General features: G+C 38.9%; 2 protein-coding genes across 3 annotated transcripts; one reads left to right on the top strand and one right to left on the bottom strand.

Annotated features, from left to right (window-relative positions):
* Positions 1 to 1,053: 1,053 nt before the first annotated feature.
* On the top strand, positions 1,054 to 13,179 carry LOC131458787 (calpain-1 catalytic subunit-like). 2 transcript variants are annotated; one of them, XM_058628049.1, is made up of 22 exons: positions 1,054 to 1,160; positions 6,151 to 6,415; positions 6,929 to 7,010; positions 7,123 to 7,238; positions 7,325 to 7,458; positions 8,196 to 8,388; positions 8,479 to 8,553; positions 8,860 to 8,945; positions 9,068 to 9,139; positions 9,292 to 9,449; positions 9,575 to 9,729; positions 9,837 to 9,848; positions 10,034 to 10,236; positions 10,325 to 10,370; positions 11,034 to 11,090; positions 11,188 to 11,245; positions 11,366 to 11,421; positions 11,527 to 11,595; positions 11,859 to 11,937; positions 12,028 to 12,141; positions 12,618 to 12,670; positions 12,851 to 13,179. In XM_058628049.1, exons 2-22 carry the CDS (start codon positions 6,176 to 6,178, stop codon positions 12,875 to 12,877), a joined length of 2,085 nt encoding a protein of 694 aa, XP_058484032.1. In that variant the 5' UTR covers positions 1,054 to 1,160; positions 6,151 to 6,175; the 3' UTR covers positions 12,878 to 13,179. The 2 variants fall into 2 exon arrangements, with proteins under 2 accessions (XP_058484032.1, XP_058484031.1); XM_058628048.1 differs by lacking the exon at positions 1,054 to 1,160 and having other exon boundaries at positions 6,083 to 6,415.
* A 15-nt stretch (positions 13,180 to 13,194) lies between these two features.
* On the bottom strand, positions 13,195 to 16,220 carry nsrp1 (nuclear speckle splicing regulatory protein 1). The gene is made up of 7 exons (XM_058628050.1): positions 16,125 to 16,220; positions 15,338 to 15,428; positions 15,205 to 15,261; positions 14,969 to 15,097; positions 14,642 to 14,849; positions 14,326 to 14,428; positions 13,195 to 14,217 (listed from the first exon to the last, which is right to left on the bottom strand). Exons 1-7 carry the CDS (start codon positions 16,142 to 16,144, stop codon positions 13,476 to 13,478), a joined length of 1,350 nt encoding a protein of 449 aa, XP_058484033.1. The 5' UTR covers positions 16,145 to 16,220; the 3' UTR covers positions 13,195 to 13,475.
* Between the last annotated feature and the right edge of the window lie 2,416 nt (positions 16,221 to 18,636).

The following is an 18,636-nucleotide window of genomic DNA, read 5'->3' as shown; positions in this document are numbered from 1 at the left end:
GGTTTACTAAGTAGTGGTAAAGCGGCTTTAGATTCATGTAAAAAGGATTGTCTGTGATACTAGGTTTAATCTCCATCCTTGAGAGCATGGTCCCAATCACATTTAAGCTCTAATATTTACATGTACATGTGTGTTTATGTGTCTATGTATGTCGACTCGACAACAAGTGTTATTTTAATTTTTCAAACCAAACATTTAGTTTAGGTTAACTGTCAATTCTAGCAACAGAATCCATTAGAATAAGTTCATATCTTTTCAGAATAAAAGCTCAGAACTCTGGCCGTCTTATGATTGGTCACTTTCAGTGTGGTCACACCCACAAAGAACTTCTTGTGTTTGATTGACAGCTATCACTTTTTTTCCGGGTTGAGCGTCCCATTGAGCATGCGCAGCAGTGTTAATATGTGAACGAGCCGTCCGCGTTCTCGACTTGCTCTGCGCGTCCATGAACAGCGAAATAACGGGAGTACGCTACTGACGTGCGCTGGCGGATTTCATGAATACCAACAGATAGTGAATACAGTAAGCTGAAAAGTATAATTCTCAATTTAATGGTTTATTTAATTGACCGTAGTTATTCGTTTGTGTGTTACAGGCAGGAATCATGGTCCTGCAGACTCGTGATCATATTATTAGGAACAACAACGTGTTGAAAGTAGTTTTATAACGCCAGATTCTTGCACTCAACATGTTACTTTATCTTCAACTCCAATTCACGTGTCCATCCCATTTATCAGTAACGTTATGAACCCATAGCGACGATAAGACAAACAGCCTCCCCCGGAATCAGTGGTGAAGTGAGCGCAGGTCTCCACAGTCCACAGCGTGGCCAAAGGGGCGGGTGCTCTATCCAGTTCTTATAATACATCCACGCATCTGTCCCGTGTTCACGATGTCAGTCTCCTCTCCTTAATGAATCCACGCAGCAGCTCGTTAATACATCGATAATACGTTTAAAAATTAATGCTAATGCGGTGCTCTATCCAGTTCTTTTCATACATCCATGAGTTCGACCCTTCTCCTCCTGTGGGAGCAGCCGGTCAGCAGGAGGCGTGGTCGACCACGCCTCCGTAACAACAGCTCAAAAGGTACATCACCACCGGACATCAAGTGACACTTCTGAGGAAGGCGGGAAGATACGCGTGAAACTGTTTAACAAGGTAAAGGAAAACTTAATGTTACCTTATCCTTTTATGTTGATTTTATGGTTCACACCCCCTGGTTTATACACTATAGTAATATTTTCTAGTTGACTGGGGATTTTGTTCGTATTGACATTTGTATTTAAACTATGTTTTTTTTACAGTATACAAGATAATCTGGAGCACACTGTTTTTGTGATTTTTGTACAATCCTGGACAGAACTTGAAGTGAATCATTTAATTTGTGTTAATAAGAGATTAAGTCTGCATGCAGTGTTATGCAGAACATGCAGAGTACTCTTTTTGTTTTTTTGTCCTTGAATGTCCTTGAATGTTTACTTGAATTCTTCAAGGCGATTTACGAATCGTTTCCTTTAACATGTCCACTGATACAAATCTGTAAGCAACAATGAGTCATAACCTCGGACAATTAAAATCCCATTTTTATGGTTGAGTGCCATTTAGCAGGATCGCTAAAACTGTCAAAATGGCTGCAGTATAAAGAACCACTATAATCTTTGTTTCAGTCGACATTTTCATCAGTAAGTCACTTTATTTGTCCTGCCACGTGTAAGAACTAGTTTTGTTTTTGTTTTGTTATTGTGCCACGCCTTCACGTTCTCCCTCTTCTCAAATTTAATGCAACTCAACTGTCAAGCGTCAAATACTCTGGGACATAAAAAGCCTTTTTGAAGGTGGTAATTACAATTAAACCATAAGCAATTGTATACTTGTTGTAGAGCAACTTTGTCATGTAAAGTGTAATTCCTGACGGCTTCCTTGTCTCTGTCCAAAGCAAACATGGACAGCCCCTGTAACTGTCCTCACTGGTGTCTGTCCTCACTGGTGTCTGTCCTCACTAGTGTCTGTCCTCACTGTGCTGAAACCTTAGAAACATGCAGTAATCACTACAATCTTGGGCTGGATGAGATGGATTTGTTTAGATTAAATATGAATATATTTATTTTCCAATATATTAAAAGTGTAATTCTTTTTCTTTCTGATATACATACTAAAAAATGAAGATGCTAAATGGAGTTCTTTGAATCAGAATTTATTTAGATTCTAAATGTGTTCCTTCCTCAATTGATTGTTGGGGTGCAGAGATTCTGATGGTTCATGTCTTTAAAAGTCGACTGTTTTGAAATAACCAAGTTTCCATTTGGCTGAAATTGAAGATAAAACCGTGTTGCAACATGCAGCTTCACCCAAAAATTGTTAACCAGACTGTGCCGTTAATACTGAGTCATCTTACCAGAAGGTGAAATACCTGTTAATCAGGATGATTCACATTTAGCGTGTTGACTTGAAGTGAGCAGACAAAACTAGACTAACTTAACATTTAGACTAGTACAAAACCATCTTTTAAATTTAAACATACTGTATGTCAGAGGTTGAGTGCAATTTCTTTTGTACATTTTGAATAAAACTCATAACCTTTTACATAAATTCACATACTACACAGTACATGCCCGTAGCATGTCCGACAGATCATTTGCATGTTGGAGGTATGAACTACCTGAAGTTGACATGTTGCAGCAGCTTCCTCTGGAACCTGAAAACCTGAAATTAAAAGAACAAAATGCAGACTAGGTGGCCACACCGGTCGTAGAGTCTGTCTGGTGAGTTGTAGTTGTAGTAAATAGTTGTAAAATCCAATTGTCAACATTCTTGATTTGCATGCAAACCTTCAGGAGTCTATATATAGATACATGTATGTGCACGTCATGAAATAAACAATTTCAGGACTCTTTTTGAGAAAAGGGTTTGTGACAACAGAGCATGGATTATGATGACATTATGAAACAGACACACCCATGCAGATCAAATAACATGAGAAGCTCCAGTGTCCAGTTTACACGGAAGTGGATTAACAATGAGCTGTTTTTAAGTAATATGTAAACACAAACTAAATTACACTGGATTTCTTCACAGTTTTCCAAACACGAGTCTCCTTCCTATCATCTTTTAAAAAACTGAAATAAGAAAACTGGAACACTTTTCCACCCCCATTACATATTTAAGAGGTAACGAACCACTGATGATAAATTTTTTAACTCTTGAGTTAAAAAAAACCCAAGAACAGACATTTTAAATTAAAGTAAGGTACACTTTATTGCCATTTGCTCCACCATTTATAATACGACTGATGATTATTTATATCGCACACACTAGTCCCGCATGGTAAGAACAATAGAAACACATAGTGAAGCCCCCATAAAAGCACATCAAGAGTCCATACTGTATATAAGCTATTGCATGTACGTACGTATATGCCTTTTGATTAAGTAAAAATGTTTGATAATGACCAAGGTCATAGTCAGCATGCTCCTGAAGTCAACCGTACCAACCATTGTCAGAATTTATGGGCCAATGTGTTGTTATTATACAGTAAAATTCTAAATAAATTAGGGAAAATAGCTTCTGGACAATGCGACTCAATGTCTTAAAATCAGCATGATTGATTGCACTTGTATTAGTAACGTCTTATTTTGAAAACCAGAAGTGATCTCGCTCGGTATCAAACTAGCACTGACATTCTCAGTCGACCGTAAGTTCGACTACAAGGGCGCATTTAAAAACGAATGACGGCTCACTTGACTGCAGTTGGTTTATACACTATAGTAATATTTTCTAGTTGACTGGGGATTTTGTTCGTATTGACATTTGTATTTAAACTATATTTTTTTTATCGTATACAAGATAATCTGGAGCACACTGTTTTTGTGATTTTTGTACAATCCTGGACAGAACTTGAAGTGAATCATTTAATTTGTGTTAATAAGAGATTAAGTCTGCATGCAGTGTTATGCAGAACATGCAGAGTACTCTTTTTTTTTTTCCTTGAATGTCCTTGAATGTTTACTTAAATTCTTCAAGGCGATTTACGAATCGTTTCCTTTAACATGTCCACTGATACAAATCTGTAAGCAACAATGAGTCATAACTCGGACAATTAAAATCACATTTTTATGGTTGAGTGCCATTTAGCAGGATCGCTAAAACTGTCAAAATGGCTGCAGTATAAAGAACCACTATAATCTTTGTTTCAGTCGACATTTTCATCAGTAAGTCACTTTATTTGTCCTGCCACGTGTAAGAACTAGTTTTGTTTTTGTTTTGTTAGTGTGCCACGCCTTCACGTTCTCCTACTTCTCAAATTTCATGCAACTCAACTGTCAAGCGTCAAATACTCTGGGACACAAAAAGCCTTTTTGAAGGTGGTAATTACAATTAAACCATAAGCAATTGTATACTTGTTGTAGAGCAACTTTGTCATGTAAAGTGTAATTCCTGACGGCTTCCTTGTCTCTGTCCAAAGCAAACATGGACAGCCCCTGTAACTGTCCTCACTGGTGTCTGTCCTCACTGGTGTCTGTCCTCACTGGTGTCTGTCCTCACTGTGCTGAAACCTTAGAAACATGCAGTAATCACTACAATCTTGGGCTGGATGAGATGGATTTGTTTCGATTGAATATGAATATATTTATTTTCCAATATATTAAAAGTGTAATTCTTTTTCTTTCTGATATACATACTAAAAAATGAAGATGTGCTGAATGGAGTTCTTTGAATCAGAATTTATTTAGATTCTAAATGTGTTCCTTCCTCAATTGATTGTTGGGGTGCAGAGATTCTGATGGTTCATGTCTTTAAAAGTCGACTGTTTTGAAATAACCAAGTTTCCATTTGGCTGAAATTGAAGATAAAACCGTGTTGCAACATGCAGCTTCACCCAAAAATTGTTAACCACACTGTGCCGTTAATACTGAGTCATCTTACCAGAAGGTGAAATACCTGTTAATCAGGATGATTCACATTTAGCGTGTTGACTTGAAGTGAGCAGACAAAACTAGACTAACTTAACATTTAGACTAGTACAAAACCATCTTTTAAATTTAAACATACTGTATGTCAGAAGTTGAGTGCAATTTCTTTTGTACATTTTGAATAAAACTCATAACCTTTTACATAAATTCACATACTACACAGTACATGCCCGTAGCATGTCCGACAGATCATTTGCATGTTGGAGGTATGAACTACCTGAAGTTGACATGTTGCAGCAGCTTCCTCTGGAACCTGAAAACCTGAAATTAAAAGAACAAAATGCAGACTAGGTGGCCACACCGGTCGTAGAGTCTGTCTGGTGAGTTGTAGTTGTAGTAAATAGTTGTAAAATCCAATTGTCAACATTCTTAACTTGCATGCAAACCTTCAGGAGTCTATATATAGATACATGTATGTGCACGTCATGAAATAAACAATTTCAGGATTCTTTTTGAGAAAAGGGTTTGTGACAACAGAGCATGGATTATGATGACATTATGAAATAGACACACCCATGCAGATCAAATACCATGAGAAGCTCCAGTGTCCAGTTTACACGGAAGTGGATTAACGATGAGCTGTTTTTAAGTAATATGTAAACACAAAGTACATTACACTGGATTTCTTCAACACAGAGTCTCCTTCCTATCATCTTTTAAAAAACTGAAATAAGAAAACTGGAACACTTTTCCACCCCCATTACATATTTAAGAGGTAACGAACCAGTGATGATACATTTTTGATCTCTTGAGTTAAAAAAAACCCCAAAAACAGACATTTTTTTGCCATTTCCTCCACCATTTATAATACTTCTGATAATTATTTATATCGCACACACTAGTCCCATATGGTAAGAACAATAGAAACACATAGTGAAGCCTCCATAAAAGCACATCAAGAGTCCACACAATAAGCTATTGTATGTACGTATATGCGTTTGAAAATAAACGCTACAAAAGACTCCACAGTCACACACCCACCCGCCTTTTTAGCCCCCAAGCAGCATGACATTCTAGATGTTGTTGAGGGCTTTACTGTGTGTTTTCTATACATTCTTGGGAGGAGGGTCCGGCTCCAGACTTATGTAAAGTCGCCTGTGAGTCTATATTAGACGTTGCAGCAGTCACAGGTGTTCATCTCCACTCTCCTGAGCTCTGATCTTATGTCTCTACCTCAGACTCTGCCCGAAGCTTCTCACCACCATGGCTGTGTCCGGTAAAACCACCCCACTCATCAACCTGAGCTACGAAGAGGGCAGTAAGGGCACCGCTTCCAACCCTATCAAATACAACAACCAGGACTTCACGGATCTGAAGCGTTACCACATGGAAAAGGGGTGGCTGTTTGTCGACCGCTCCTTCCCACCAAACAGCTGCTCTCTGGGAGATCTACCTTACCTTGACAACTATGAGGAGGACAATGTGGAGTGGCTTCGTCCAGCTGTATGTCATTTAAAATTCCTCTCATTTCTACAATATTGTAAGATGATTAATGTACATTTTTGCATTCTGCAGTCAGCATTGTGTTATTTGACCCCAGATGAAAAAGAAAGGCAGATTATCTTCAGATTTGGTTACACGACAGAGTATTAGGGCCAAATTGAACAAAAAAGTTGTAATATTATGAGAATAAAGTCATAATATGAGAATTATGTCATGATATTAGGAGAAAAAAAAATGTATTACGAGAAAAAGTCATAATATCACGTGAATAAATTCGCAATATTATGAGAATAAGGTCTTAATATTCAGAGAAAAAAGTCTTATTACCAGAAAAAAGTTGTGATATTACGAAAAAAATCATATTACAAAAAAGTTGTAATGTGAGAATAATGTCATAATATTATGAGAATAATGTCGTAATTGTACGAGAATAGTCTTCAGTTTGGCCCTAATACTTTGTTTCTGTCTACATTTATTGCCTAAAGTTTTGTTGTTGTTGTTGTTTTTGTCCAGGAAATAATGAAAAGACAGGACAAAAGTGGTGAGCCCACTTTCTGTATGGACGGGACCATTGAATGCGGTCAAGGATGCATAGGTAAGCAAGAAATTCTGCTTTTCATCATTTGTGTGTTTGAAAATGTGAACTATGTGAAGTATGTGCCAGTGCTTGAGTGCTTTTCTTTTGTTGTTGCTTTGCCATTTGCCAGGTAATAGCTGGTTCCTGGCTGCGCTCTCCTCTCTGACCTTTAGTAGAGACCTGATGGTGCAAGTTGTGCCTATGAACCAGTCCTTTGTGGAATATGCAGGGATCTTTCACTTCAGGGTAAATATGTTGCCTTTGTCAAGAGTTAAAACTATGCATACATGCTTTGGTTAACTAACTCATCCTGTACATCATGTCCGTGTCAGTTCTGGAGGTTTGGCAAGTGGGTGGATGTCGTCATCGATGACTTCCTGCCAACGATGAAGGACGAGATGCTCTCTGTGTTCAGCAAAGGAGGAACGGATTTCTGGATTCCTCTGCTGGAAAAAGCATATGCCAAGTATGAGATTAATGTATTCACTTTAATCACAGACTGTGACGCGGGATGTGCCATCGCCTAATACTGGGATAAATAGTTTTCACAACAACTCAAGTTAGTCAGTTGGTTGTTTCAGGTCTTCTTGAGTAAAACCTGATGTAAATTGTAACTCATGTTCCCGTTTAGAGGAAAATAGATAGCAAATTTTGGGATTTAGATTACGGGTGACATCATATTGTCTAACACTTAACATTTAATATTCCGATATCATCCGATACAGATATATACAGGCTTTTTCCCCACAAAACTAATTTTAGGTCACATCACATATCTCCTGTTGTGGAATTACTGCATGGAATAACATATTACCTACTTTTATTGTGATGCCCCAATGGATGCATTCCACAAATAAACACTGAGAAATCAACTTGAGTTGTGGAAAAAGTGCTATTTATGTATCACATTTCCTCTCAACGACACTTTAGGAGTGCAAAGAAAGGCTAACAATCATAGACATTACTTGGGCTAATACAGTCATTGAAATTATACACTGGGCTGGAAAAATATGCACCATCAAGGTACAAAAAATAAAAACAGCTTCAGTCCAAACAAGTGAACATAGCCCTCCTTTAAAGTACCACAAATGGCAAAGCGAGCAACTTGTTAGCTGCAGTTGGTGCACTTATCGGTGTTATCGATGGGCCGATGTTATCAGGCATCCCTAATAACAACCTTTTTTTTTTTGTTTTGTTTCTCAGGGTGTGTGGTTCATATGCTGATATGAACATTGGGATACCGGCAGACGCCTGCAAGGACTTCACCGGAGGAGTGAGCATGAGTTATTCACTCAGAGGGCGCCAATCTGAAGGCCGTGAAGAGCAGCTTTGGCTCTCACTGACCAGAGCCACCGGATGCTTGTCCATGATTTGCTGTGGGACTCCTCCTAAATTGGTGAGAGAAAAAGAAAAACAAGATAAAAGAAAGGAAGAATCTATCTTTTCACACATGATTTACTGTTGTTGTTGTTGTTGTTGTTTTCAGGGTGATCTGAGAAACACTGTAAGCCACAATGGACTGGTGGCTACACATTCTTACGCTGTCACAGCTGTCACTGAGGTACAACGCAATTGTTCATAACAGGGAGGGAGGGGTGAGATACTGTATTTATGCTGCTTTTCCACTACATCAGGAGTGTTCAATTACAAACTCAGTGGCATTTGTTTCTCTTTGAAATAAGACCAACATGTGTCCGAGACGACCCACAAACATCTCAAAGTGCCTTTAACAGAATACAAAAGAACAAGCAATGCTATTAAACCTGTCAGACTACTGTAGGAATGGATGCAGGAATCTTAAGGGACAGTGTAAAGTAACGCGTTTGTCTAGTTTTGAACGTTTGTCGATTTCTCCTTTCATGATAAGGTCGAGCATCTTGACTCCAAAGTGAGACTGGTTCGACTCTTTAACCCCTGGGGCGGAGATGAGTGGAACGGAAAGTGGAGCGACACGTACGTGATTTATAGCCATGTGCCACAATGCATATTTATATTTGCATACTGTTTTTCTAGTTGCTGTGTACAACAACTGAAGATGAGTGTCAGTGTCAAATTGTCCTCTGTCCTCTGCTCAGGTCAGACATGTGGAACAGTGTGAGTGCCGACGATCAACAAAAGCGCTTCAAACGCCGTGATGGAGAATTCTGGTAAATGACCTGAATTAATATAACATTTGTACAAGCTATGTTTTGGAAATATGAACATTCACTAGAAGCCATTAAGTTGTCTGTAGACTGCAGTATAACGTGGGTTTAGAGTTTCCTCTGGTGTTTCACTTTTGCTTGTCTCAATGTCTCAGGATGGAGATGGGGGACTTCTGTGACAATTTCGCCATGTTGTGGATGTCTTGCGAGAACCCCAACTTCACCGATGGTGATGTCGACTACCAGTGGATATGTACGATGCATGAAGGCAGCTGGGTGTCAGGGAAGTCTGCAGGCGGCGAAATGTCTGATGGTGGGTCATTCTTTTTATCATTTGAACTATGGTGAACATGTTTCTAACATTTCGTCTGTGCACAAACACAAGCAATAACCTGTCTCTAAAGGTGTCCTATATGCATCGTTCATTTTCTCTTGTAGTGCTGTTTGAGACAAATCCTCAGTATCGCATCCAGGTGACGACCAACGACAAGACGAAGCCGGGAGACAAAAACCTGATGGTTTCGCTGATGCAGAAACCTCAACTGAAACGCAGCAGAACACGGTGCTACCCGATTGCATTGACCATCGTGAAGGTCTGCATTCTGAATGTCAAAGTGCAATTATTCATGTGACAAATGAATTTTTTAAATGGCTTTGAATCTGTATCATAACATATTTCTTCCCATTTTACATTCAACAGCTCCCACCTGGGGTAAGCACACACACAAGAACATGCACAAACACGGCTTATACATATACATATATATATATATATATATATATATATATATATATATATATATATATATATATGTATGTAATATATGTATTACAATGACAAACTCAACAACAACGTATTCTTCAAATGAGGTTTATTCTCCATGATTCTAACTCCAGACACCAGCAGGAAGACTGGAACTCCCCTTCTTTTACGAAAACTACAGCGTGAAGATGGCAGATTTCTACGTCTGTGAGAGAGAACTGATTGAGCTGCACAGTGTGGAGTCTGGAGAGTATGTGATCATCCCCTACACCAGCAAAGCCTACATGGATGCAGAGTTTGTTCTCACGATGTACACCAAAGATGAGGTTAAGATCAGGTAAAGACATACTGGGATATTTCTTTACCATGTGCATGTGTGTGTTTACGTGTCTGTGTTAGATGCATATGTATGTCTCTCTATCCAGTGTCCATCAGAAGCATCTCGAACAGAATGACTCCGTTCCACCCAAGGTATGAAGGATATATTTTAATGTATAATGTACGACAGGGATCGGGAAGTAAATGTGGTGGAGGGCCAATTTTTTGTAAGCAACTGAGTATTTGGGCCAAAACGTCGTATCTTCATCAGGCAAAAGTACCTTAAAACGTCTTCAGCCAGAAACAAAAACCCACGTTATGATGACAAATGCGTGTGAGATACGTATGCATATTGAAATTTGTTGTGCATCATTTAAATTTTAAGAATTACTGCTTCTTCTTTGAGCCTAACATATGATAATAGTTATTTTACCGACATTTACTCCCCAAACACTCCATGACAACAGTAGTGTTGTCATTTTTATATGAATATGAATATACTAATATAGATTATATACTAATATAGATTATATATTATATTATACTATAATGTTATGTATTTCCATCTCTCTCTGGTCCGTGCGTCTCACAATACCTTCCCCAAAATTGGTTCCTACTCATTACAGTAACAATATGCAGTGTTACTTAATTACTTAATAAAACTAACATCAAATATGTATACGTTTTACTATTCTCACGCCTTTTGACAAATAAAATGTACCTATTTTAAAGGGCTGGGTTTAACTTATCAAAGCTGTAAATCCAACAGAAAAAAAAAAATCATTTTACATCTTACATCTTCTTTTCTGTTTTAAGATTTCTGACTCCACTGATGTGGATCTCAGCGCCTTGTTCAGTCGCTATGCGGATGAGGTGTGATATTATTTATCTGCTTTCATATGTTTCATATGTTTTTCCGGATGCATAGAGTATGCAGAGTTTTAAATGATATTTCTGTCTCTGTTGTCAGAATGAGCAGCTGGACAACGCTAAGCTCCAGAAGCTCCTCAATGAAAACTTCCCTCATGGTCAGTTCACTTTATTCACTATTCATTTGTTGTGAAACATAATTAATTAACCGTCTTGCCAGTTTTACAACCATGTCAATTCGCTGTGGAGATGTATATTCTTTCTTGTTTTATTCCCAGGGAGCACAGATGGCTTCAGTTCGGATGTTTGCAGGAGCCTGAGTGCTCTGGTGGACGTATCCTTACAGACAAAAAATGTTTTGCTTGGGTCAAAATAAAATCGCATTAGTCTTTTGTTTTTTTTTCATCTGTTGATGAGACATTCTTAACCATGCACAAAGGAAGACTTCAAGCTGACAACAACTGTCTCTGAGTTCTCAGCCTTGTGGGAGAAGATGTTTAAATACAAGGTAAGGTGAGGGATGTTAATGTAAAAGAAATGTGTTAAACTAATCCTTTTCAGTCAACCATTATCTCTGATAGAATGCCTGTCTCTTACTCTCTCATTTGTTGCCATTGTGTCTTATTATTATTGTTGGTAATAATAATTTAAGGAAAGTGTCCTGGTTTTGTGTTCTGTTATTGGTGAACTTGTTGTCTGTCAGTTCCACACAAAAAGTGTTAAATGCAAAAAAGAGCATAGTTTCTAAATGAAGGTCAATCTTATTTGCAGAAAATTTTCGACATCTATGATATGAATCTGAACGGAGCCCTGTCCAACTATGAGCTCGAGAAGGCCGTCGAGTCTGCAGGTAACACAGTTTATTCATGCTTTAAAATCTGTGGCAAATAAAGGCGGGAACCCCGAGGTGAATTTTTTTTTCTCCTTGTGTCTCTATCAGGAATCGACGTGGACAGTGTCCTGGTGAAGCGTCTGTTGTCTCTGTATTCAGACAACTCGGCAACCTCCTTAAGGAACTTCATCGTTCTCATGATTCGCCTGGAAAACAAATCAAGTGAGCAACGAGACGTCAATAACGTCACTTGTAAACCACACAAGTCTTAGTTGGCTTTTATTTGTTCGGGGCGGGGCAGAAGACCTTGGTGTAACTGTCTAAAGAGATAGGTTTCAGGTTGAGGTAGTTAACATGTGATAAATATTATGTTTGGGTTAGCGCACGGTAACTGTTAATGTGTTTATTAAAACAAGTGAACTTTGTACATCTAGAGTTAGAGGTGTACGCTCATATCTTTTTGTTTTTATTTTATAGTTTTCATGGTGTCCAAAGAGTGCAAAACATTTGAACAAAAAAGAGAAATTAACTAACTACCGACATCAGTATCGAAGTGTAGTCATTGTTGAATCAGGGTAGCTGCAGTTGGGGTGAAAGGAGTCGTCCTTTAATCTGTTTCTCAACTTAATAGTGTCAAAGTTAAACTTAAATACACATCACAAAATATGTTTTTTAATAGTATTTTAATTTCTTTACAGGCGTTTTCAAGAAGAAATCAGTTGATGGAAAGATCGAAATGAACTGGGAAGAGGTGACTTTTTTCTTTTCCTAATTTCTTGATTATGTTTTCATGTTTACATTTATCCATCATATAAAACCTCAACACATGTGCCAGATATTGCTGCAATATATATAAAAAAAACTGTAGTGGGTAGCCCATACATATGCAGATTAAAGATATAAATTGCCTTTTGTTGTTGTTTTGTTTCAGTGGTCCAACATCACCATGTACAGCTAAATCACTGCTCAACACAGAAGCGCATGAAGCAAGCGAGAGTCCCGCAGTCCAGGATTATTTCTACAATAAATGCTTTCCTGCACCGAACATGCAAAGCCTTAACCTGTTTCTATGATGAAAAACATATAACCTTCTGAACTATAGTCTGCAGAACAAACGGGAGCTGAAGAAACCATTAACCAGAAATCATTTTTATTTTACTACATCATTACCAACTACAAGAAATTGTGCAGCTAAAGTCTAGGATTGCTTATTCCTCTGTATTTCTGTTGCTCATGGCTAATAAAAACACATCAATAAGACACACTGTTGACGCATTGTTTTACAATTGTTTTTAATCACATAATTAGAGCAGTCTTTAATTGGTGCATTATTTACTTCCACTAGTGCCCTCTAGTGTCTGGAAGTTAGTAGGACTTAAATGGGAAGCTTGGGTAAAGGGCAGAGGACGTCTACAGAAAGTAACCCAGTCTTCTGTTTGCTTTAATGGAATTCAGTGAGGAACAAAAAGACAACTATAAAATAGCATTAGCTTTGTCTTTCTTAAGATGAGGGCTTCTGCAGGTCAGAGATGCTTGCGTTGTGTGCTGAACAACTCTCAGTCCTCCTCCTTTTCTATATAGCTCCTACTGGCCGAGCGTGCCATCTGTCTGGCCATGAACCGCTCTTTTGCAGAGCTCACGGTCTGATCTGTGCTGCGCTTTGCAAACTTGTTCACCTTTTCCTCTTTCTCGTCTCCCTGCACTTCCTCTTCTTCCTTTGTTTGTGGTTCTTTTTCTGGTTCTTTTTCTTCCTTGATCACTGCCTTCTCCTTTTCCTCTTCCCTATTTTCGTCCTTCCGTTCATCCTCTACTGGATTCCTCCTCTTCTCTCTTTCCCCGTTCTTATCCCGCGCTCTGTCTTTGGGGCTCCTTGTCCTTTTACCATGCCGGTCTTCCCTCTCCGTTTCCCCCCGCCCTCTACTTCTGTCCTCATCTCTACCTCTGTCTTTCCTCCTATCCCTGTCATCTTTTCTGCCTCCGTGTCTGTCCTCCCTTTCCCTTGCCCTGTTTCTATCCCTGTCTCTATCTCTGTCCCTCTCTCTGTCTCTATGGCTCTTCTTGTGCCTGTCTCTGTCCCTCTCTCGTTCCTTCTCCTTATCCTCGCTTCCCGATGAAGGTGACCTCTGTCTGTATTGGCGTTTTGAGTGGTTTGATCCAGCCCCAGTCTTGCTGAACCCAGACTTCTGCTCATGTCCCTCTTCACTATCACTGCAGGAACTTGGGACATTGTCCTGGGATGGAGGTGAGACAGCAGCTGAGGTCGTCTCTGTGTCTTTTGAAACATTTGATGGTTGAGATCTGTAGGAGAAAGCATATAGAGATGAAATTAAAAGCCCAGAATATTTTCTTTGGAAAAAAAGGTGCTTGTGACAATGGATGAGCCAGTAATGCGGGGCGATGACTGACTTGTTCGCTGAACGATCTGGTAACTCCTCCTCTCCTACAGTCTGATTCAACAGGTGTCGGTAGAAGCCGCTCAGGTCTTTTTGTTTCCTCACATCCAAAGCAGCTGAGCAAAACAAACAAACATAATTAACAAAAAAGATCGACATTGTGCCACACAGTGTCATAACTCTACAACATATGATGTTAAGCTCATCCTCATGCCTTGTGTGCCCTTAGGGAGGAGACACTTTCGGGCTACTTCCAGAGGTTTGGAGTGCACACTATATCACATTTGCCACCAGTGTAATCATACTCGTAGTGAAGTTATCAGTCTGACCTTCAATCGCTGCATCCCTCTTCTCTTTTTCTTGTTCCTCTTTCATCTCCAATAGTTTTTGCTTATAGGCAGATGTGACATAAGCGTCTTTATCGGCAAACTTCTCTCCCTCTGCCTCTCTTTCCTTCTGGATGCTCCTTTCTTCTCTTCGCTCTTGCTCTTTCTTTCGGTCCTCGACTGCTTTCATTAACTGGTGGATATACTTTGGCTGTAAGTAAGAGAAGGACAATTTAACATTCAATCTGATGTTTTTTGAGTGCATGCTGGCCAAGGAAAGTCTTCATGGACAAAGGCAGCTATACAATCGTTTAACGTAAAAGAGATTACCCTTTTGTCAGTGCCTCCCAGGACCTTTTTGTTGCCGTCACTTCTTTGTTTTTGAATGGTATCGTAGACAGCATCATATTCGTATACAGAGCTGTCCTGTTCCAGGGCCTTCTGCATCTGCAAATGTGTCTTCAGAGAAAAGGATGACGAGCAAAAAAAAATGATTATGCTCATTTAAAAAAACTTGACAGTTTATGCCATTAAGTGGAGTCAAGTTGCATCAATTATGCATTTACCTGCTTCATCGTCTTCTTTTTTATCGCTTCTCTCTGCAGACTCTCCCCAACTGTTGTCTAAGAAACAAGACATTTTCAGTATTGGACAAAAAAAGAAAACGACAAATCCAACCATTTCCAAACATGAACCCACCTCATCGTCTGAATCATCACCGAACACTGAGGGTTTCTGCAGGTTTGCTGTCTTGAACGCTCCTCTCTTCTGTGGCAAGATCAGCCCATACCTGTGGACAATCAGTGAACATGGCTTCTATGAAAGTCTGAGGGTCTATTAAACTAAAACTCTACCAGTGTCTGCACTCTGTTACCTATCTAGTGTAACCCGAGATGTTTATTTCAATCTATAGCTGAATAATGGCTGAAGCAATAATGGAGAGAAATTGCTTTATTCTTAAAATAAGCCAGAAAAGAATGACCCGACTGGTTAAAGTGGACAGAAAGACTATGGTATAGGGTTCTCATCCACTCATTTGTCTCCACTGGTTTCAAAATTTCTTGGTTTGAAAATGCGGCCCAACTGAGTTTGTTATTGAATAGTCCTGGTCTGTAGCGTAGGTGACTTCCTGTAGGTTACGCGTCCTGCACCAAAGAACCACACAACGTGCTAATCTTACGATAAATAATAGAAATTATCTTTCTTTTTTTTAAACGATTAACGTCAGACAGTAGTATAAGGACAAGTAGGAAATATTAAAGCTTAAAACGAACAACACCGTACCCTAGCATATCGTTTACTAGCTAACAGTAGCAGCGGAGGGTGAAGAAGGTGCTGTTCTTTATAAACAACCCCGAGCTTTAACACTGCCACAGCGAACAAATGTCCACAACACAACTACATTAAAAATAGCCACCGAGCAAAACATTGTTTTATTATTCAAGCCACAAACTCTCGATTTAGCGTTAGCATGTCTGCTACTTACTGTTTTGAAGGGGCCGCCATCTTTCTCTGACGACTGAATTAGCAACGGCAGATTCGACACAGTAGTTTGTTACTGGGTAAATAATATCTACGGCAGGTGTGGCTACAGTTGAATAGCGACGTGAATATGATAATAATTCTAAATCGATTGTTCAATTTCCTAATGTTTAAATGTGTTTGTTTAGTCGTTTTTTTGTCAGTCTGTTGCGAATGTGCGGGCTTACGTTGAAAGATAATCTGTCACTTAGCTGTACAATATTTTGTAGAAATTAACTAAAATGCCGGCGTATAAAATATTTAAACATGTCATTATAAATTGCTTGCTTAAAAAATTTAATTAATTATTATAATTAATAAATAAATAAATAAAAAACAGTGCGCTGAGGCTTTTATGACTATGTTGACCAGCAGATGGCGACATGCTCCAAATTGTAACCTATTGAGAAAAAGCCTCATGGAAACATTGACCATGTAATTTTTAGGGCGTTGTTTGGATATTTGTGATATAATACATTAATAAAGCTACACACATAATCTTAGCCAGACGTCAGTAGTCATAGTGATCATTGTTATGCGTGGTTTGCACACAGTAGAACGTTTTGTTTTGATCAAAGCTCAAACTTCAGAGGTCTGAGGCCCACACTCAGATCATGGAACATGTTGAAGTAAACCAATTCAACACAGGTTAGTATATTTTGTCCCTATAATGCATGAATAATCATGATCTCAATATTTATCAAAAATAATTCTGAGGGAATTTCCATTCAAAGTTACAACTATAAACTTGGTTTGTGTTCATATTTCATCTTTCACTTCAACACCTCTAAATGGGCCCTGCACAGAAGTAGATGCAAATATTCAAATTAACATTGGCTCTAATTCAATTTAGCTTCCATAGCTGTTTGTCTGCCCAACCAGGGGGGATACACTGCAATAATTTGATTTTATTTGCTCATGATGTCATTTGTTATTTTCCATGTTGTCAGCTGCTTTGTTCAAAACCTGTGTTAAATCATCCTCTCAAACCAGATCAGAGAGCCCAATGGCTCACCTGTGATTAAAGCTGCAGCACTGCATTTCCACTGCCTCCTCTGAATGTCTCCGAATCCAAACACCATTATCTCTGTCGTAATCCCATCTCATCTCCTCCCTGGCCTCACTGTTAATCCCTCTGGCACAAACAGAGCGACCAAAGATGCGTTGTTGAGGGGACGACTTGAGGGAGTGTGGTATGTATGGATAAATGAATACAGTGACAGAATCAATACAATTCAATCAAAAATGAGAAAAGGTTTCACAAAAGACCTCTTTTTATATCAATAGGGGGAAGTGAATTCTTACGATTTTTGTGCAGCAGTCGTGTGGCAAACAGTCATCTGAACGACCGTATTGAAGCCTCCTTAATCGCAATTTGGCTGGTGCTGGAAATTCAGAGGCTCACTCTTATTGGACAATGTCAGCTGTTAGTCACACTGGTTTTCACTCATGTGCCATACTTTATTGTCTGTATTCCACAAAAGTGTAAAAATGAATGTGCTTGAAGAATACATGAAACTAGGACTGAGACCAAAAGCTCTTCAGGAAAATGTTAACTGTGTTTATTAATCAAGTGGAATGTAGGTACATTCACACATCCTTCATACAGAGATCCGCTTGCAACCAGTAGAGTTGCGCCCTAGTGACAGTATATTTAAATTTCCTGTTTGGCTTCATAATGGACCCAGAAGATTACATCCATTTCTAAATATATGGTCTATAATGGAGAAATGAATACTTTGAAATGGCCTGAAGTAGGTTTGAAGTTTTAAGCCAGCTTCAGACCTCTGAATTTCTGCACATATTTTACCTGGTGCTGTGTTACATGTGCATTTGTGAGACGTCCCTCTTTTACCTATACCCTCAGGCAGTCATTACATGTTAGCAGTTGAAGCTCGGGTCGCAGGCCACACCTCAGGAGCAGAGGATTTTGGGCCATAGCCTAAGAATCTAGACCGGTGGCTTGAGAAAATAGTGAGCTCTTGAAGTAACACCATTATTGCCAACGTTAAACTACAGTGGTGTAAGTAGGCCGAGCTACAGACTTTTGACAGGAGGCAGCTTTAATTCCAATAAGATAATTTGCTCTCTCATCATCCACACACACTGGTATAGTGAAGATTGAGTGAGAGATATGGTGATGCTAATTATTAATATTCAACTTATTAATATTATTTTTTCTTATTTGTGTCATTCTTTTACACACTTTTCTCTGATCACATACCCTGGTATTACATTACATGTCATTTAGCAGACGCTTTTATCCAAAGCGACTTACAATGGAATTGAGTACAATCGACCATGATGTCTTTCGCACATAGGGTACCAGTCTTAACCACTTAGCCACTCCACCCTATATATATAGGGTATATATATATACAGTGGTATATACAGTAGAACAGTTTTTCCTCTGGTGCCACCAGAAGAAGCTTGTGTACCACTGGTGGTGCACATACCACAGTTTGAGAACCACCAAT

This window comes from Solea solea, chromosome 4, assembly GCF_958295425.1.
Source record: "Solea solea chromosome 4, fSolSol10.1, whole genome shotgun sequence".
In the NCBI taxonomy this organism is placed as follows: Eukaryota; Metazoa; Chordata; class Actinopteri; order Pleuronectiformes; family Soleidae; genus Solea; species Solea solea.
The sequence above is the reverse complement of the archived record's forward strand: the minus strand, read 5'-3'. Positions and strand labels throughout refer to the sequence as shown.

Coding starts and splice junctions, on each gene's coding strand:
- nsrp1 (XM_058628050.1), bottom strand. CDS start 16,144: ATGGCGGCCCCTTCAAAACA. Junction 15,098..15,204: donor AAAAGAAGACGATGAAGCAG/GTAAATGCATAA, acceptor TTTTCTCTGAAG/ACACATTTGCAGATGCAGAA. Junction 14,429..14,641: donor GAGGGATGCAGCGATTGAAG/GTCAGACTGATA, acceptor TGTTTTGCTCAG/CTGCTTTGGATGTGAGGAAA.
- LOC131458787 (XM_058628049.1), top strand. CDS start 6,176: ATGGCTGTGTCCGGTAAAACCACCCCACTCATCAACCTGAGCTACGAA. Junction 6,416..6,928: donor TGGAGTGGCTTCGTCCAGCT/GTATGTCATTTA, acceptor GTTTTTGTCCAG/GAAATAATGAAAAGACAGGA. Junction 10,371..11,033: donor ATGACTCCGTTCCACCCAAG/GTATGAAGGATA, acceptor TTCTGTTTTAAG/ATTTCTGACTCCACTGATGT.